This window comes from Chenopodium quinoa, unplaced genomic scaffold, assembly GCF_001683475.1.
Source record: "Chenopodium quinoa cultivar QQ74 unplaced genomic scaffold, ASM168347v1, whole genome shotgun sequence".
Lineage (NCBI taxonomy): Eukaryota > Viridiplantae > Streptophyta > Magnoliopsida > Caryophyllales > Amaranthaceae > Chenopodium > Chenopodium quinoa.
The window spans coordinates 690,989-711,898 of record NW_018742730.1 but is presented as its reverse complement, the minus strand read 5'-3'; the positions used below and the strand labels follow the sequence as shown (position 1 = coordinate 711,898).

At 38.5% G+C, this 20,910-nt stretch overlaps 2 protein-coding genes and 1 long non-coding RNA gene across 3 annotated transcripts; 2 read left to right on the top strand and 1 right to left on the bottom strand.

Moving 5' to 3' along the window:
* The first annotated feature begins 10,586 nt into the window (after positions 1 to 10,586).
* LOC110723384 (uncharacterized protein DDB_G0286299-like) lies at positions 10,587 to 17,802 on the top strand. The gene is made up of 7 exons (XM_021902726.1): positions 10,587 to 11,353; positions 13,712 to 14,897; positions 15,128 to 16,330; positions 16,423 to 16,509; positions 16,604 to 16,957; positions 17,129 to 17,188; positions 17,267 to 17,802. The coding sequence occupies exons 3-7, from the start codon at positions 15,641 to 15,643 to the stop codon at positions 17,339 to 17,341; spliced, it is 1,266 nt and encodes a 421-aa protein (XP_021758418.1). The 5' UTR covers positions 10,587 to 11,353; positions 13,712 to 14,897; positions 15,128 to 15,640; the 3' UTR covers positions 17,342 to 17,802.
* LOC110723385 lies at positions 12,410 to 13,758 on the bottom strand. The gene is made up of 2 exons (XR_002511718.1): positions 13,116 to 13,758; positions 12,410 to 12,633 (listed from the first exon to the last, which is right to left on the bottom strand). It is a non-coding gene; the product is annotated as an uncharacterized LOC110723385 (long non-coding RNA).
* On the top strand, positions 14,260 to 14,760 carry LOC110723440 (protein FAR1-RELATED SEQUENCE 8-like). The gene has a single exon (XM_021902798.1). The coding sequence runs from the start codon at positions 14,260 to 14,262 to the stop codon at positions 14,758 to 14,760; it is 501 nt and encodes a 166-aa protein (XP_021758490.1).
* Positions 17,803 to 20,910: the final 3,108 nt, after the last annotated feature.

Genomic DNA, 20,910 nt, shown 5'->3' with positions numbered 1-20,910 from the left:
AGGGACGGAGAATGATTTAAGACGTTATGCGATCCTAAATCACTCTTTATACGCCGATACCTGCAGAAAAATGTTAGTTCCACAGATAAAAGATTAAAGGAATTGAATTCTTATCTGACACAAGTGTATTGGTGACAAATGAGTTTGGTATTTTCCTATGCTTGAAGGAATCCACCGGATGACGTTTGTTGAAATGCTTTCCATGCTTGAGGAAAGACGACAGATGAGTTTGGTAGCTTTCTAAGCCTGAAGAAACCTACCGGATGACACTTTCCATGCTTGAGGAAAGTCGACATATGATTTTGACGTTTTTCTATGCTTGAAGAAATCCACCGATAATGCTTTCCATGCTTGAGGAAAGCCGACAAAGGAATTTGTTGGTTTTCTATGCTTGAAGAAATCCGCCGAATAATACTTTCCATGCTTGAGGAAAGTCGACAGATGATGAGATTGCAAGTCTCTGTGTATCGAGAACCTTGCGCCATGAAATGATGGTGGTTCGATTGTCCCCGAACGTGGGCTGTAGATGATACGCTTGTCCCCGGACGTGGGCTGTAGTTGGTTCGCTTGTCCCCGAACGTGGGCTGTAAATGGTTTGCTTGTCCCCGAACGTGGGTTGTAGATGGTCCGCTTGTCCCCGGACGTGGGCTGTAGATGGTCCGCTTGTCCCCGGACGTGGGCTGTAGATGGTCCTCTTGTCCCCGGACGTGGGCTGTAGATGATCCTCTTGTCCCCGGACGTGGGTTGTAGTTGGTTCGCTTGTACCCGAACGTGGGATGTAGATGAGACCTGCAAAAATAAATTTGCAAATGGACTCGTATATATTGTGATTGACTTGACCACTGACTTGACCTAGTTTGACTTGATGTGACATTACATGTGTATGACTTGTGAGTGTGTGTGTGTATATGTGTGTGTGCAGACACAAGAAAACGAAGATGCAAAAAGCAAAAATTTTCCGTCAATTTTTGTCATGATACTAGTGGAGGGTACCGACTTTCTTCCGAAAAAGAAAGATGTGAAAACTGAACTTTTATTTTTGAACTTCCCTCAATGAGAAACTTTTGAAAAAGTTTTTTTAAACCTCGCCAAAAAGAAAAGACGCGAAAAAAGGAAAGAAGTTTTGAACTTCCTCGTTGAGCAAGACAAAATGAATCGCATAGATTGAATTACTTTTCTTTAAAGTAATGTATGCATGATGCATGTCCTTAGGCCAGGAGGCTAAGGAAAATTACATCATGTGACATGATGAATGAACTTAGGTCATGGAGCTAAGCATCATATATAGTGTAAAGAAACGATCTTGAACGTCACTTAGGTCTGGAAGCTAAGCCCGTATATAGATGAAGTGATTATTGCATAATGAACGTTGCTTAGGTCAAGGAGCTAAGAACGATATGCTTTGTATATAAATGTTGCTCAACATATTATGCGATACATGAAATAATGAACATTGCTCAGGTTAGGAAGCTAAGCAAGTATACAATGTTTCTTTTAATGAATGTTGTCCCGAAAGACGATGAAACATGCATAGTGTTTAAACAAGATTTCATGATAAAGGGCTCTTAAAGGGAATGATGATTGATATGGATATGGATGTGTGAGTGAAGTGTGTGAATGTGATACTAAGGCTGGCTGCGAGGGTTATGGTGATGGAAATATATGTGAGAAGAGTCAAAGATGATGACTCTTTAGGCTAGGTAAGCTAATGTGATATGGGTTCAAGCCCCCAAGTCTAGCTCTAAATGGGTAGGGTCATAGGATTAAGAATTGGATATTCTTCGACTCGATCATGCATATGAATGTGGCCGCACCTCAATATGAGGTTGCCTACGTATCTGTTAGGAATCAGGCCGAACGTAGCTCTAACCGAACTTTGCACAAGTGTGTGTACACCTCAAAGAGGTCTTTCAAGGGTTGTAATGTGGTTAAGCTGAAGGTTTAAGGAAGAAAGGGGTAAAAGGCTCAAGACCCGATAGAAGCCCCCAAGATATGCAATTATGTATTAGACTTTGCAAGTTTTATTTTTCATATTTTTTTTTTGTTTTGAATTTCTTTTTTTTTTTTTTTCTTTTTTCCATTTTTCCATTCTTGTTAATCAATGTAGGCAATCTCAGATTATATGGTCCATCACTCACTTAGCATTCATGTTTCTCAAGCACGGTACCAAGCACTCGATGAGAGACGCAATTTGAGACATGTTCATATCGGAGACATTGGAACACTTGCCTTTAGACATTGTTTTTTATTTTATTTTATTTTATTTTATTTTATTATTTACTTATTCTTTTCCCTTTTTTTTTTAATTTGAACTTGCTTTCTGACTGTTACACAAATTGCACACATTCCATCCCAGGGTTAAGTGAATGTGGGTTGAATAAATAAGGTCAATCGTTAGACGATGCTCAAAGTGGTTGACGATGAAATGGATATGTGATTAAATGGTTAATAGGGAACGACAGGGTTCCAAAGGTGCCTCAAGTCATTGGTGTATCTTGTGTTTAGTTCGGCAATTTTTTTTTTTCTAATTACGTGATCGAATGTAAGAAGAGATGCTCATTTATGAAAAAGGTAAGAAATGTGACAAATAGACACATGGATAAGGAGAACCTATGCTAGACTTTTAGGGGGAAGGGTTTGAAACAAAAGAAGAAAAAAACATGAAATCTTGGTGAAAAGCTTGCATTGTGCTTTATCTTCATGGCTGTTTATGAGTAACTTCTTGCCGCCTGGTGAGGAAAAACGTTTCTTGTTGTTGATGCTTTGATTGGAAGGAAAGAAAGAAGGAGTGATGTTCCCCTTATTCTTCCGACTATTGCCTAGCGATTTTAGACTCAAGTACTGTGTAAGGATGAACTCACTTAATGCATTCACTCAATACTCGAATGGGAAAGGAAGAGTGTATGAAACATGCAATTTTGAAAACTGATGGGAACTACTCCACTCATTCCTATCACTATGGAAAGCGATGCATGCATGGTCCTAGTATACGATCATAAACAATATAATGCATTACTCGAAGACCAAGTGTGTGCAATGACTCAACATGAGTGATCAGGTGAGTTTATTAAGACTCGTGGTATGATCGCATGGCTAGACATGAGGACGTTGTGAAAAACAAAGGACCCAATGACAATAGCACGGAAGACTAAAAGACAAACTAACTTGATTAATTTTGTCCAATTTTAATGTTTATGCTATTTAATAGGTGAAAACGGTCCATTGGCAATTGTTAGTCATAAATAAGATCAACCACAATCAAAGACAAAGAACACATGTTAAGGTTAGCACAAAAATCGATTACAAGAAAATAGGAAGAGAACTAGAATTCTAGAAGAGTTAGGACTCAAGGATATAAAAAAATAATTAAATAAAAATAAAAATCTATAATCCTATGTTATACGAGTTGACATGGATTAAAGGACTTGGCTAAGTCTAGCTTGAAACGAAAAAAAAAACTAAAAAGAAAAAAAAAGTTGACGCTAAAAAGACACCTAAACTGGACAGGCTGTATTATATCGGTTATAACTTTTGATTAGTGACTTTTATTGGGACAAAACCAATTTCAAATTAAAGATAAAACTCGGGGCTACATATCCATAGCTAGCACGACACGTAACTCTTTCTAGAACTTCGGATATGACCAAAATAAATTGGCTCTTGTGCAGTATACGGGAATAAAAATCCGGGTGACTCAAAAATAATAATAAAAAAAAAATCTATGGCTCGACTCTAATAATAAAAAAAAAGTTTGATAAGAGAAAAATATATAAATAAATAAATAAATAAAAAGTAAAAAAAATGCACATATAAGCACATTGTCACGCATGATGCAATGAAGTTCGCAACCTAAAGTCAAGTTCTATGTTTGACTATAGTCAAGCTTATTTGGGTGTCAAAGGGTACCATGGTTAAGAGTTTGGACGCGTTAGCAAGGCAGCCTCTCTTGAGGGTGTATGCCAACGGGCGGCTCCGCGAGTTCGTGATGAAATCGAACTCGACTCCATGGTTTGGGTGGATTTAAAAACTCGGATGAACCCGTATTGGCATGAACGTTTTCGGGTTGATAGAGCATAAATCCCCCGGGCTAGCCACATACGTAGAACACGTACTATTGTGGAAAAATAGGTAACCTAAAAAGTATATGCATATGTAACAATGACAATTAAATCGCAGGAATACAATTCAAGAATCTTTCAAGTCTCATCCACTCATCTCAATTAAATACCGATCACTCAAATCGATAAGTAACCAAGAATCGGTCCCCAGTGGAGTCGCCAAATTGTAGGCGTCGCTCGAAGTGCGCCTACGTTGAAAGCATGTGTGAATATGCTTGGCACTCATAGGAAGTGGGAATTGACATTACGATTAGGGACAAGGAAAGTAGGGAGTTGCCAACAAGTTTTTAAGGAACTTGTAAACCGTTCACGGATCATAAAAAGGCAATCACGAATAAGGGACAACGATAGGCAACAACGATTGACCCGTGAAGGTTACACCCCATTCATAATCCATGAGATTACTAACTGCATATGGTTCGGAACCACAAAAGGAGGATCGGGGATGATGGTACGAAGTGAGTCATGGAGTCACATTCGCCCGTATTGGCCTCTACTCGATTCTTATAGTGAAAAATAATTCCTGCGATCTCAAAGGCATGCAAACAAAATATTCAATCTGCTCCAAACTATTATTAGGCTAAATTGGTTAAATATTAATGCAACACATAATTCTAAAAAATTAGTGATCACTTGAATTAATAACAAGATTAAAAAGGTGTTCATCATCGGGTCTGGTTTTGGGGAGACATTTTTAGGTGTCTACAGGAATCCTTACCTTTTGAAGGGTTGGCGCGAGTGGATGAGACACCGCGAGTTAAAAACTCGCTTCCATGGTTTAGTGAATTCAACGTTCTCGGATGTACCCGTTGTTGCACAGAGCGTTCAATCAGGTAGATGGAGCATGAATTCCCAGAGGGTTATGTCCATATGTAGAACACATATGGGTTTCAGAAAAGTGAGAAAAAATCAATCAGGAATTAGGATCGAGCAAACAGTGCTAAACACTGGTCAAAATTAGAACGCATATTTCTGGCTCGGTATTGGAAGAACTTGGCGCCAGCGAACAAAGGTCGTCGCCGCAATTTGATTCTGTCTCCTGGCGACAGAGTCAAATCGTTGGCGACGGACTCTGTTATCTGACGCTAGTTCCTACATGCCTCAGCAGCTTTCTGTGCTCGATAAAATTTTCCAATTTTGTGCAGCATTATTTCGATCTTATTTGTGAAAGATATTCCTCAAATTTCCTACGTGTAAAAATCCTATGTTTTTAAATCATTACGGATGGCAATGAGATCTTTTTTATGCATATGACAATAATGTTAATCAAAATTACGCACATGAAATACTTAGAACTTTTCGAATCTCATCCACTCATTCTAAATCATTGCCAAAATAAATTTTAGGAATTAAAATAGAAATCCTCCCCAGTGGAGTCGCTAAAAACTGTAGGGTATATTTCAAGAATTACCCCAAAGTTGATCCACACTGTGATCATACACTAAAGCATGGTGGCGTCCAAAGGGAAAGAACCTAGAGCAAAAGAGTCGCCAACACGTTTTAGGGACTTGTAAACCGTTCACAGGGTGAAGGTTACACCCCTTAACGATCCAGGAGATCGTTAACTCCATTAGGTCTGGAACCAAGACTGGAAGTTCGGGGATGAAGGTACAAATCTAACCTAAAAGATATTGAACCTGCCCTAATAATAGGCCTCTACTTTATTCTGCTCGTATTCATGTGCGCTTTCTGACTAACATGCAATCAATAGGATTAACCCTAAACTTGTTTATCTATGTTGGCTGAATATTAATGCACTAACAAAACTATTATTGGCGATCACTTGAATTATAATCATATTAACCCTAAAAAAGATTATTAATTATCTTATTAAGCATGATTACAAGTACAAATTCCCTTAAAACATGCATAAAAGGTGTGATCAAGCAATAATAATAAATATAATCAAGCAACATAATAATTTTCAAATTATATACTACCTCCGGTACACATTAGATGCAACTTTGGAGCTCTCACGGAATCCAAGATAAAATTTCATAATAATTAATTAATGAATCAAAGAGTAAGTAATTAAAGGTAGGAGAGAGAATGAAGATAATTAATCACCACCACCACCAACAGCAGTCAGCCCACTAGGCTACCACCATAGCCAGAACCACCACCACCACCACCGTAAAACCACCACCACTCACCCAGTTCACCGCAAAACCACCACCAACAGTAGTCAACCCACTAGGCTACCACCATAGCCAAAACCACCACCACCACCATTCACCTAGAACCACCGCAAACCACCAGCACTCACTCAGTTCACTGCAAAACCACCACCACTCACCCAGAATCACCGCAAAACCACGACCGTACTAACCCAAACCATTGCAAAACCACCATTACTCACCTAGAACCACCGCAGACCCACTTTGCTCACCAATAACCACCCCTTAACCAACCCGAAATTAACCCCCTCACCCCAAAACATCAGAACTCATCTCCCACTCACCCCGATCCATCTCGACCCACCCTTACTCACCCCAAAACAACTTAACCACGCTGAACCCACACCACCATAAACCTGACCAAGTCCCGTCGAACCCACCCTGAAAACCCCAAAACTAGTCAAAACGTTCCACCACTAACCTCGATCTACTCGAACCTACCTTGAAAACCTCTTAAACCACCCAATACAAGCCCAACCACCCCTAGTTCATCAGATCTAAAGATTTGATTCAGGATTTGATTAAGAGAAGAAGAGAGAGAGAGAGAGAGAGCTAGAGAGAGAGAGAGAGAGAGAGAGAAAAGAGAGAGAGAGAGAGAGGATCTGATTCTTGAATTGCGACAAAGAGAAAATGACTGCGCGCGCGATGTTGAAGGTGGTGGTGATCGGTGACGTTGAAGGTGGTCGTCGTCGGAAATGTTGAAGGTGGTGTTCAGTGATGTTGAAGGTGGTGGTCTGAGGAGTTGTGAAAGATGAATGGATGGAAGTTGAATGGATTTTTTGAGTTTAGGTTGATTGTTGATTAAATTTTATTTTGGGTAAATTGAGTTTGGTGAGAAGAATTATGTTAATTAAGTTTTATTATTATTTAATGAATTCTAATTTAGTTGTTTAATTGCGTTTATGATATTTTGAGAAGGGCATTTGAGGAATTTCATTAAAAAGAATTTACTAAAAAAAAAAGAATGGGAAAGTCGCATCTAATGTGAATTTTCCGTTTTTGGCAAAAGTTGCATATAATATTTTCCGGAGGTAGTATAAGTTATCCGTCAATTAACAAATAATATGAAATGATTCGTAAATTCGTAAAAAATTCGTAAATTAACAAATCACGTGAATTAACAAATTACGTTAAATTATATAATTCAACACAATAATAATCATCATAATCATGTTAAAGCATAATATTAATAGCAAGATCCTAGGCATGATACTAACAAGCTAAGATTAATAACAAACCCTAGAATGTCACTAAACAATAAAGATCAAATATATAGCCCTAACATGATACTAACATGATATTAGGAAAGAAAATAAGAAGCATTCTTTTAATCATACTTGATATTAGGAATTTTAGTTGTCACCCTAAACATGATACTAGGAAGCAATAAAACATCCTAACATGATACTAGGAATCAAAATAACAATCTAAGCATGATTTCTATATCATAATATCAAAAAAAGCAATTAAAGCACTTACTTGGATGCCTCGTACCTCTTTCTAATAACAAAATACACACGTCAGTAACTTCAAGGAAAATATAAAATTAAACAATTAAATCAAATAACTGAAATAGAGAATCTAAAGAAAGCTAAGTTTAGACTAGATTTGGGACCAAACCCTCAGAAATATCAAACCTTTCACGTCTAGGGCGAAGACAACTTCGAACTATGCTAGGTGTATTTAGATCTTGTGAATGCGGAATTTTGTTTGAGAAAAACTAGTTTAGAAAGAGGGAGAGAGAAAATATCAAGAATTTCTTGATGAGAATTGGTGAGAAGAATTGATGATTAAAAACGGAGGTCTAAGGACGCTATTTATAAAGAAAATCAACCGGATATGATAAAAAAGAATCAGAGTTTCGAAAAGAATAAAAAATGACGCTGTCGCCAAATACACGCTTGTTTCTAGACGACAGAGCGCTATCGCCAAGCGCCAGGGTCTGTCGCCAGGGCGACAGTCCTGTCGTCCGGCGCTGCAAGACACTTTTTGCGGATTTTGTTTTTATCATATCTTTTGATTCAGAAGTCCAAATAAGTCATATAATATGTCCTTGGAAAGCTCTTGAAGTATCCTTTCCAACACAATTAGAATTAGATTAAAATCTTTTGTAGATATAAGATATAGCCGAAATAGTGGAAGGGTGTCAGTTTTGGATAGAGTTTCATTATTTCATATCTTTTTGGTTATAGCTCGGATTTAATATTATAATATATCATTGGAAAGATAATTTAAAGATCTATCCAATCATATAAAATTTTGGATAAATATTATAAGGCACGAAAATAATATTTGAATATATTCCACTTCGTACAAAACAACGATTCTTAAAAGGAGTAGTTTTATTCAATTTCAAACTCTTTGAAACATAATTATCAATCCCAACTCCATTAGGATTTAAGAGAACCTTCTAGAATATTCTAAAAGACTATAATCAATCCTAATAGCTTTAGGAATAATAATTAATAATAAGCCCTCCTCTAGATCATTAGGCCGAATGTAAGAACCAAACCGTGCCCAGTTTAGTATTTGGGCCATAACTTCCTCATTATTCATCGGAATTAGGCTTATAATATATCGTTGAAAAGGTCTTTTCAAGCCCCATCCAACTACACTATTATTGAACCCTTATCATGGACCAAACTAAACTGTAATGCACGTTTTTCATAAATAGGTAAGAAAAGAAATATTTTCAAAAAAGAAAGAAGAGATATTTTAATAAAAACATCCTCATCACTAGACTTTTCACACTTTCTCTTTGTTTGATAATCAAATGACATGAATGGTATTCATCACTGGGTTTGGTTTTGGCAAGACACATTTGGGTGTCTACAGGAAGTATGTTATTTCATGATTTTTGCCTCAATAGTTGGTTTCCTACTAATAATAATTTGATTCGTGGAATTAATGTGTATTGTGCTAATGTTTAATCTTGGAATCACAATGTTTTTGGTAATTTTAAAATAGAAAAAAAAATAGATTTCTTGCTGGGATTGATGGTATTCAGACTTCTCTAGCTAAAAGTTACTAGAGTTTCCTTGATAATTTGGAAAAAGAGCTTATTCAACAGTTGGAGTCCATTTACAAAAAAGAAAGGATCGTTTGGGCTCAAAAAGCGAGTTTTAATCGGAGGAAATTCAATGATCTCAACACTAAATACTTCCGCCAAAATTAAAAAATATTACAAATTTTTGTATGTGGCTGGCCACATGGTGCGACAAGGGTTATTGGTTTTGTCAGGGGTTACTTGTAGGTGTTACTTGTATTCTGGAGTTACTTGTATGAGAGTTACTGATTTTGGTCGGGGTTACTTATAGGGTGTTACTAGTTTTGTCAGGGGTTACTTATAGGTGTTACTTGTATTATGGGGTTACTTGTATGGGTGTTACTAGTTTCGGTCGGGATTACTTGTAGGGTGTTACTGGTTTTGTCATGTGTTACTTGTATTCTAGGGTTACTTGTATGACTGTTATTGGTTTTGATCAGGGGTTACTTGTAAGGTGTTACTGATTTGGTATGAGATTTTGGTTTGGAGTTACTCAGAATACAAGTAACCCCACGATACAAGTAACCTCATAATACAAGTAACACTCTACAAGTAACCCATACAAGTTAACCCATACAAGTAACCCCAGAATACAAGTAACCCTAAAATACAAGTAATGGTGCCGCACCATGTGGCTTGCCACACTAAAAAAACATCTGAAAAAATATAGAGGAACGATATGATTTGGAATTAAAAGATATGGCTTCACCTTTTTCAAAGATATCCTTACCTCCAAAATTAGCGATGATAACAATCCTGATAATTTTGCTCCTAATACTTGCATTTCCAGTGAGGATTCTTTATCTCTGAATAGAAATCCTTGTATTGATGAAATTAAGGAATGTCTATTTCATATGGAACCCATAAAGTGTCCTAGGCCGGATTGAATTATGGAAAAAAAAATTTCAACATTTTTGGGACGTGTTGGAGGATCTATTTTTGAGTTTTTGAATCAATAAATTAATGCTTTCGTAATAGTTGCATTCATCCTGAAATTAATCACTCATATATTGTTGTGAGTTTACACCTATTGGGTTGCGCAACACAATCTATATGCTTATTACTAAACTTATATCTGATAAATTAAAACCTTTTCTTAATAAGCTTTTTAGTCCTCTTCAATTGAGTTTTGTTAAAGGGAACGGAATAGAGGACAATGTTACTGTGATTAAAGAAATAGCTCATCTCTTCAATAAGGCAAAAAAGGGAAAGAATATTGCTACTCTCAAACTTATCCCTCTAAAACATATGATAGCTTGGAAGGGAGCTTTATCAAAAGCATTCTTTAAGATTTCAAGTTCCCTACTCCTTAAGTTGATCTCATTATGTGTTGTATTACCAAACCTAGAATCTCGATTTTATGGAATGGTGAAATTACAAATGATTTTAATCCCTCTCATGGTATTAGGCAAGGAGATCCTATGTCTTCCTACATTTTTGTCTTATGCCTTGAGAAACTTTCTTCTTTGATTGAGAGTAGTATTAAAACAAGGGCGCGCCCCAGTTTCTCTCTTTGAGAAACATTTACGTTTCTCTAGTGGCAAAGTGGTAATAAATCGCATAGGGATTTGTAAAGAATTGTTTTTTAAACCTAAAGAATTGGTGATTGTGCGTTCCACCGAAGCAGATCTCGTGGCACATTGAAGACGGAGAAAGAGGCGGAACTTAACGACGTTATTCGACAATTGTCCAATTTATCATTAACCCCATCACTAACTCCAAAGTAAATACATGGTAAAAGTTGAAGTAACTGCGTCCAGAATTACCCAAGCCACGCAGTAGAATTTTCAAAACCCTTTGTTGAACGGTTACCGGAGCTTATCTTCATTGTTGTAATCTTATCCGATCAAAGTGGTGTCTTGGTTGTAGATCGAGTGAGCAGGTGGTGTGGTGCGCTGTCCAGATCTGAGGTGGTGCTGTATGTAAATCGGGCGACCAGGAGGTGTGGGCTTGATTGTAGATCTGAGGTGCTTGATTATAGATCTGGAGGTGGAGAATTGAAGCAATGGAAGGTTAGTCTCGATAGTTCTCGGTTTTTCCATATATGAAATCATATGGTGTTTGTTAATTAGGTTATAGTGTTGAATGTTCTTGACCGTATAATTGGTGAAATTTGTGATTTATTATAATATATTGTGTTCGAGGAATGTCATGCTTTATGAATTAGTGTAATTGGGTTGTAATCGCTGATGGTATAATCGCAGGTGTTGATTTTTTTTTATGGTGTAATCGGTGTATATTTGGTGATTTGACTGTCTTGTTTTATTTGTTATTTATTTAAATGTTGGTTCTATTTGTGAATCTGTATGTTGTTACTCAATGAAATAATTAAAAGTAACGCAATGCCTGAGTTAAAGAATTGTGATTTTCTGATATCTGTTTACAGAAATCTGACTGTGTGTTTGTAAACTAAGGATACTATGATTGTGTAATTTACTATGATTGTTATTATTATTATTATTACCAGGTGATTTTGGTGTGGAAACTGAAACTGATGTCCTTTCCACTGAAAGGTGTATTGGTGTGGGGATTGATGATGTGGGTAGTGGAGTGAAATTCAAGGTCGGGTTAATGGAAGGGGAAGCACTTATTGAAGGGGAAGGGGACTTAGCAGGAGTTCTGGATGGAGCAGGGGATATGGATGGAGATGGTTTGGAGGAAATTTTTATTGAGGATAGTTTAGGTAACAGTTTAGGGGGCTTAACTAGGGATGTCAACGGGGCGGGGCGGGGCGGGTTTTTTGCATTCCCATCCCCATCCCCGCCTCACATTTCCATCCCCATCCCCACGGCGGGTCTGAAAATTATCCCCATCCCCGCCCCGGCGGGTCCAACTCCAAAACCACCCCTGCCCCATCACCATGTGGATATCCATCCCTGTCTCAACCCCACGTAATCCCCGCCCTGTACCCACCAACTCCCCACCTTAAATCCACCACAAATAACATATTTAAACCATTATAAAAAAAATAAAAAAATATGTACTACAGTCTACAGGCCTACAGTTAACAGCTAACAGCTCAAATAAAAAAAAAAAAAAAATTAGCAGTACATACTTAACATAATTAAAAAAAAAAACACAGTAACTAATATAATACACTCTAAACAAATAAATGTAACTCTAAATTGTCTAAAGTCCAAATATTAAAAATACATAATAATAACTCTAAGCCTTCAATTATTCTGTGTAGTGCAAACTTCACTTGTACTGGAATCGATATCTCATGTTTCAAATTCTTCCACTAATTCTCCCACCAATTTAGCATATTCATCATCCTTGTATTCTCTACAATCTGAAAATTCAATGTGACTTAATTAAAAAAAATAATAATAATATTATTAATTAAATAAGATTTATAACCACCCACAATTAAAGAGACCAGAACAAGGGTAATAAAAATAAAAGTATGCCCTCTGTCCAGAACTTCAAATTAAATGAAATTATCAAAACATTTTCTAAACTAATATCAATATCATGCAACTCAAAAGTACAAGTAATTACATTATACTCGGTGTAGCAAATTAGCAACATGTATATCCTATAAACTAAAATTTGTAGTAACTCATAAATCATAACACCAAACAATTCAAAGTATCAGACGAATTAGAGTCAAATTAAACATTCAGAAATAGATTAGTTAGAATCTAGGACAGAATTATGGCTAATCAATTTCTTAGTTGATTTGTCAAATTCTTTTTCATCAATAATTGGGGAAAAAATAATTGGGAAATTAAAATAAATAAAAAAAACGAGTAAGAGAGATTGAGATAGTACCGATTATATAGGAAGAGGTAGGGATTATGTAGATCGGAGTGTTGATCAGCGCACAACTCAGCGGCGAGATTCAGAGGTGGTGATTGTATGATTGATAGAGCTTGAGAGGAGAGGAGAGGAGAGTGAATGAGTGATAGTGTCGGCTAGGGTTGAGAATGAAAATGAATATGGTTTTTTTTTTTTTTTTCTTCTAGAAGTCTAGTGTCTAGAGACTTCCTTAATCAAGTCAGTAACATTATTTTTTGCTGTATAATATTTAACGAAATATGTTATTGCATTATATGGGACGGGTCGGGTATAATGCGGGTATGGGTCAGGTGTGGGGTTGGTCAGGCGGGGCGGGTATGGGGTGGGTCAGGCCGGGCGGGGATGGGGCGGGTATTACTTTAAATCCACCCCCGCCCCATCACCCATGGCGGGTATGGATTTTAGACCCATCCCCGCCCCGCGACCCGCCAAAGCTAGACCCATCCCTGCCCCATCGGGGCGGGGATGGGGCGGGTCTCCTACTAGACCCGCCCCACTGACATCCCTAGGCTTAACATCTGGAGATGTAATTGAGATGGGTACTGATGTGAATGGTGTACATCATTCAGAGATTGGAGAAAGTTCAGACAGTGCTCGATATTTAACTCCTATGAAAACAATTCAGACGACTGAAACTGTAGTGGCAAGCAATCAAATAACGGTCCTCACTGTCATTGAGCCTCCTAGGGTTGGCATGGTTTTCAAAACTTGGCAAGATGTTGAAAGCTACTACAAGGATTATGCTGAGCAACAAGGGTTTGGAGTTTCAAGGGTGCAAGGAGTAAATTCAAAGAAAGACAGGACTAAGAGAATTGCTAGTACATGGAGGTGCGAGTGTTGGGGAAGACCCGACATGAGGGCATTCAGGGAAGCGAAGAAGCATGCAAAAGAAATGGAAATGATAGGACCAGGGGCAGTTGTTCTTCCTGATGTATGTGAGGCTGATGAGACTGTGAAAGGAAAGAGAACTTAAAAAAAATGTCTATGCAAAGCAAAAGTATACGCCAGCCTGAATGATGAGGGTGATTGGGAATTGAAGACGGTTGTGTTAGAACACTCGGGCCATAATCCAACCCCAAGTAAGGCGAAGTTGGTGAAAGAATATCGCATGAAGCAAATGACATCTAATGTTAAGAGGAAGTTGCTGAAGTATTTTGATCAGGGAGTTTCTGTGTCTCAGTTTCATGGGTGTTTGGGGACAGATGTAAATGGGATTGATAACTTTTCGTTAACTGTGAAAGATTTGCAGCATGAGGTATATAAGGCGAAGCGGTTGAATATGGTAGGTGGGGATGCGGTGGCCATGATGGATTATTTTCAGAAAATGCAAAGTGGGAATCAGAATTTCTATTATGCTCAAAGGTTGGATGAGCACGGGCGTCTCAAGGATGTGCTGTGGATGGACGCGAGAAGTAGGGCGACATATGAGGATTTTGGAGATGTCGTCTGCTTTGACGCCACGTATCTAACAAACGAGTATGAGTTGCCGTTTGTGAATTTCATTGGAGCTAATCATCATGGACAGTCCTTGCTGCTTGGCTGTGCGTTAGTTTCTCGTGAAGACTGTGACACATTTACATGGATCTTCCAGCAGTGGCTAACATGTATGAATGGCTGAGCCCCAGCAGCCATACTTACAGATCAGGCAGCTGCTATGCGAAGGCCGCTACGCGAAACCATGCCAAATACACGCCATCGGTGGTGTATTTGGCATATTCTTGGCAAGATTCCTGAAAAACTCGGCAAGTATGCTAGGTTAGTGTTTCTTTATTCATCATATTCAGTCCTTTACGTGTGTTAAGTATTCAGTCTATGAATTTCTGATATAAATGTTGTAAGTTGAGCTCCTTTTTTGGCTTGGAGAACTGTCTATTTTTCATTTGTCAATTACATTTAAACAAGGAATATCGTGATTAGTTGAAACTTTGGTGGTATTTTGTGTGTGCTAAATATTGTCATTTGTAATGTACTATTTGTGTGCACAGGTACAATGATTTCAAAAATCCTTTGAAGGCGGTGGTGTATCAAAGCTTTACTCCTGAAGAGTTCCATAGCAATTGGGCAGACTTTATTACTGAGTATGAGCTTCAGGATGACCCCTGGCTGGAAAGCCTTCACAAAGAGAGCTACATGTGGGTCCCTGCCTACATGAAAGAATATTTTTGGGCGAGGATGAAGACCACCCAGCGGGTTGAGAGCATAAACAGTTTTTTCGATGGGTTTGTGAATAGGCACACCAAATTGCATGAGTTCCCACGTAAGTATAGCATGGCGTTGGCGAAGCGTGTTCGTGATGAGATTAGCGCTGATAGCCGTTGCTCTAAGTATGTTAGGAGGTTGGTCAGTGCTTTTAAGCTGGAGAAGTTTTTCCAGAAGATATACACGGATAAGAAATTTCTAGAACTGTAGACTGAATGTGCAAGGATGTCTTACTGTTATGTAAGAAAGGAAACTGTGATAACTGATAATGTCATTGAATATGTTTTGGAGGATAGGATATGGATTGTGCCCCTGGAAGCAGTAAAGAAGTGATAACTGACGGTCGGAGATTCTACACTGTAAAATTTTTTGGTGCCACAAAGGAGGTGATTTGTGACTGTCGGAAATTTGAAACACATGGCATTCTTTGCAAGCATTGTATCAGAATCTTAGATCAAAATTTTGTATTTGAACCCCCAAAAAAGTACATTTTGGATCGCTGGCGGAAGGACATCCCCCGTAAGCACACCCGGGTGAAGGTGCCATATTACGATCCTTCTGATGATGTTGTGGGGAGGAGATTTAACAAGATGATGACCTGTTTTGAGCTGATTTGCGATTCGGCTGCAATGGTTGGTGATGAAGCTGTTGATGTGGTCATGAACAGTGTATCTAAACTCAGATCCCAAGTCGATGAAGCCTCCCGTAAGAAACGGGATCAAACTAAGGCCATCAGGTGTATTGCTGCTAAGAACAGAACATCACCAGGTCAAGCGGGAACCACATCGTCAGTCGGGATGCCTGATGCAGCCCAACACACTAATTCGGAAGGCAATCCGCTTGATACCCCATCAGGTGTAGCTGCAACTGCTAATGTGAAGGATCCCATCATAAAGAAGAAGCGGCCAGGTAGGCCAAAAGAATCTAGGCATAAAACGTTGGCCGAGTTAGGGTACAGAATACCAAAGGCAAAAGCGAAAAAGGGCAAGGTAGGTAATCGTTTGTTGCATATGTCTTATGCGTTCTGATAAACAGTATATGCAGTACTGAGTGGTTGGTTTTTACTTGATATATGCTGCAGGGTGTGTCACCCGATGAGTATCTAACTTCCCCTGCTGAACCCCCTACCCAAAGCAAGTGCAAGCGTAAGGGACAGACTTTGATCAAGGTATATGCAGTTAAGGTGTTCATCTGTTTGTGTTTTATTAAGTTTTCACAACTTGCAGGATAACCTTGTTTTACTAATTCTTTTTTAACTCAAGGCTGGGAATAACAAGAAGCAGAAGAAGGGCAACATCAGTACTCAACCGATGTGTAAAAATAGGCCCAAGGCAAAGGCTAGCACCCACAACGAGGCAACTGGCAGCAGTACCCCTCCAGTTCTAAAACCCAAGAATTACACCAGGAAAAAGGCCAAGTCGACCATCCCTTCAGCAGTAAAACCCAAGGCCAACAACACAAACTCAATGGCCAAATCCACCATCCCTTCAGCTGCAAATCCCAAAGCTAAAACAAAATCAATTGGCAAGTCCATCACCCCTTCACAACTAAAATCCAAAGCCAACAGCAACACCAAGCTCAATTCCAAAACCAGTGATATAGCCAACACATACAGGGTATGACTTTGGCCTCCAAATGTTTATTTTTTTTTATATCTTAATTTTTTTTGTTAGGTGTACAATGTAGGGCGACATTGGCATTTTATCTGCTGTTATCTATATGCAATTATGTATCTTCTTTGGTTCCTTCACTAAGATACTTTGTGAAATGTTGGGTTTTTGTTACAGGTTACCCCAGCAACTCAGACTTCATGTGTTCAAGTTCCTGGTGAAAAGGGAAAACTACCTGTAACATACTTAACACCCCTTTCCTTTGTTTCTACTTTCATATTTTGTGTCACTTATCGTTGGCTTCCATGTTTGTAGGCTAAGCGGAAAGGTAAACCCCACGCCCTGCTTGACAGTGCTAATTGGGTATCTGACTTGTCGGCCACATTCTAGTGCTTCAGCACAGACCACGTATACAACTCTTGGTGTCAGCAACAACTGGATTCATACTACCTGGTGTACACATATATTAGGACACCGATGCCTAGATCAGAGCTATGTTGTTGATGATGCCTGCTTCGCTTTAAGTGTTAGGTGTTTTTGTCATTTGGTACCTTGTCGTCAGTCACATGGCCTCTTTATTTTGCTTAAACTGAATGTGCAACGTGTACTTTGTGGCCTTTTGCACCTGTTTAACGATTTTCCCTACTGCTTGCTTGATGTCCTGTGATCCTCTTGGATCTGCGTTTAATGGTTTCTTAATACGTTGGATGCTTGTTTGAGAATGTATGGTTCCGGAAAAGGCCTAAGAGGCTGGCCCATTTGTTTTGGGTTGATCAACCTCTTTTTACGCACCAAAACATTCCTCAATTCCTTTGTCGTGGTAGGAATTTCAAGTATTGGTTTTCAATTCATTCCTTCAAGTTTAATGACGCCCCTATTTTGTTAAATTAACATTCACCTGACAAGTTCTGCATTGATTAACCAATTCTGTTTGTTCTAAATTTATTCCTTGTGCAATTGCATATGAATCGTTTTCCCCCCACCCTCATTCCATGCGTGTTCTGTCTTTTTGATAGGCTTCATAAAATGCATTTCCATGTCTCTGTTTTTAAGTGTCCATTTTCTCGATTTATGTCCCTATTTTACCAAATATCATATTGGTGCATTTATGTTTTAATAAACGAGTAATTATTTTTGGATTTGCTTGTTAGTTTCTGGATTTGTTCTTCCATGTATGCTACTGGTAATTTAATTTTCAGTAGAAACTTGGCTTCAGTGATATGTTTTAATACAATTGTTTGCTCAGTGTTCTTAGGGGAGTTTGTGGATTTCCCATTTTTTCTCACTACACCTATTAGTGTTATGCAATTAACAATTAGTTAAACTTTAAACATTTGAGTTTTTGTGTTTTCTTGTCAGTGCATGACTTCGAAATTGTTACTTACTTGCTCTGGCACACACGACACTTCACAAACATAACACAACACATTCATTACTTCATAGTTATATTACATACCTAAACAGTTAACCATTGAACTTAACTAGGCCTATTATGCCTCTCCTAAACAGAAATCATACTTATATTACACCTTAATTAGAGACTAGACACCCTCTAGGCTACTATAAATCCTACAAAAGGCATCTGAAGCACAATTAGCAGAGGGTGAAACCTAATTTTTACATTAAACAACACACAACTTAAGGACAAAAACCATCCTCCTTGTCACCGAATTTACGAAACACTAATCTTTGTAATGACTATGACAAGGCCAAAAGCAAACTTCCATGGCTGGTCTAACAGTTGGTGAGAACGAAGAGCTCGTCATCGTTCTTCACTTTAGCCCCACGCACGGTGTGGTATGGACTGAGCAACTTGTTATCATGCATCATGACTATGTCATTTGGGTCGACGCCCATCTCCTCACCCCACATCTAAAACAGCTTCCTAAAATGACAGTTGACACGAAAATGGAACATCATTCTCACTGGACCCTGCTTGATCCTTGCATCCATGTTGAAGTCCAGATTCTGCATTGTAAATGGTTTCATTTTAATTATAACATATTCATGTGAAAAGGTGGAAAACACAGGGATATATAACAGATACCAAATTGAATTCATAAAAAAATTAATAAAGGAGGAGCATTTTTACCTTAGGCCGAACAAAAAGAACATCACCATCGCGAATACCCGCCCTCGCAGGTGTGTCTGAGCTTAGAACCATGCCGTCGGCGTTTCGAAGTGTGAAATCGCTGGGGAGGCGGTCCACCTTCTCAGCGTAGTCGTAGTAGACCCTTTGGAAAGTTTGGCTGACCCTCATGCAGTACTCAATCCCAGGATCATTTGCTTTCATGCACTTGACTGTCACCGTTATACTAGGAACCAAGACAGTTGGTGGGTGGTTCAACACTACTGGTTGCGCCACCTGTGCAGCGCCATCTCCAACAATAAGTGGCTCTTCACCAGGTAGTATCACATTTGCTGGCCCAGGAGCGGCCGGTGCATCAGGTGCAGCTTCTGTTTGCTGGGCTCCTCCGTTGTCATGTTGTTGTCCTCCAGCAACGTTTCCATGAGCAACTAGGACAACGTCAGGTTCAACGTTATCAGCAGCCACCATATCTGCATCATGGTTTCCAGAACCAGGAAGTGACTCACCTGGCTTGGCATTCCAAGCAGCTCGTTCCTAGCTAGCCGCTTTTGCCTAAGGCGGGCAACCGTGTTACCAGTCATGGCTATCGCCAAGAGTGAGGTACGTGGCCTCATCCTCTTCCTCCGGCGGCGAGGATGCGTGGCCGTTGACATGTCGCTCTCGGTGGGGGATGTAGAGTCACCCTCATAAGAACTATCTGGTGGAAGGGGGTTTGAAAGGGAGAGTGGAGTCATTTTTTCTTTCTTTCTTAGGCTACGTTTGGTATGATGTCTTAGGTTTTTTGTAGTATGCTTGTCTTAGTATATGTGTTTATATAGTGGTAATGGTTATTGCAAACCCTAGCTTGTGTGCTAGATATTTGCATTTGTGTGTAATATGTTTGATAGAATAGGGCACGTACTTTTAAGACCCAAAGGGTTATAAATTTTAAAACTAAACCCAAAAAATGTTTTGAACAAATATTCATTTAACGACCTATCAACATTTCACCGATTATTTTGTTTGAACTTCGACTGTTGAGATAGCACGTTAATAAACCGGTATTCCATGAGATGACCCTTATTTGCGTATTTAACGTATACATACATATATTTACATATAATAAAAGTAAATAAGCGTTGTTATACTCACACATTTAACGTTTGCTTCAAAGGTTACATTTGCTATCGTAGTCTTTGCATATGCAACACACGATGCTAACACCTTTATTGAAATAAACAACACAGTGATTATATAGTAAATTTAAAGAAGCGTTGTTAATACTTCCATATTTTATGCGTACACATCTACAACATATTCGTTATTGAGACATATACTTCTGAATTTCTTTGTTTATTTTAATATCTGTAAATGAAAATTTACTGATGTCGTATACGTACTCACTCTGTACTTCCTCTTTTTTATTAAATTCATTTCAAATTAACGTTTTGCATTATCAAAATTGTTCTTCACACATTGTCATGGCTAGCAATTGTGTGTGTGTTTTTGGGCTTTGTATCTGGGCTGTCCCACTTATATAATATCTGTCAACACTTTCATTTCATATTTCCATCATTTTTTGGTTTTAATCAATATTCCAAACTTGCAATTTTGCTTTGATCCCAGCCATCCAATTGTTGCATCCAAAAAGTGACTGAAATTTGTTGTTCTTATCCAACCAACATCAACTACTTTCCTTATCCCATGCCACCATACTTTACTATGACCTACGCCACCCTATACAAACCCAGAACGCCTATGCTTGGGAAATCAAATTAAGGCATGGTAAAAATATGATAATTATGTACGAATGAACTACAACATTTAATGCAAAGCAACGTTGTTCAAGCTTCCTGAACAAGCTACCACACTTCATTTCTAATCTATCAGA

Bases quoted from the DNA above. Each gene is read 5' to 3' on its own strand.
- LOC110723384 (XM_021902726.1), top strand. From the start codon at position 15,641: ATGGATTGTGCCCCTGGAAGCAGTAAAGAAGTGATAACTGACGGTCGG. The intron at 16,331-16,422 runs GTAGGTAATCGT...TATATGCTGCAG, and splicing joins CAAAAGCGAAAAAGGGCAAG to GGTGTGTCACCCGATGAGTA. The intron at 17,189-17,266 runs GTAACATACTTA...CCATGTTTGTAG, and splicing joins GTGAAAAGGGAAAACTACCT to GCTAAGCGGAAAGGTAAACC.
- LOC110723440 (XM_021902798.1), top strand. From the start codon at position 14,260: ATGACATCTAATGTTAAGAGGAAGTTGCTGAAGTATTTTGATCAGGGA.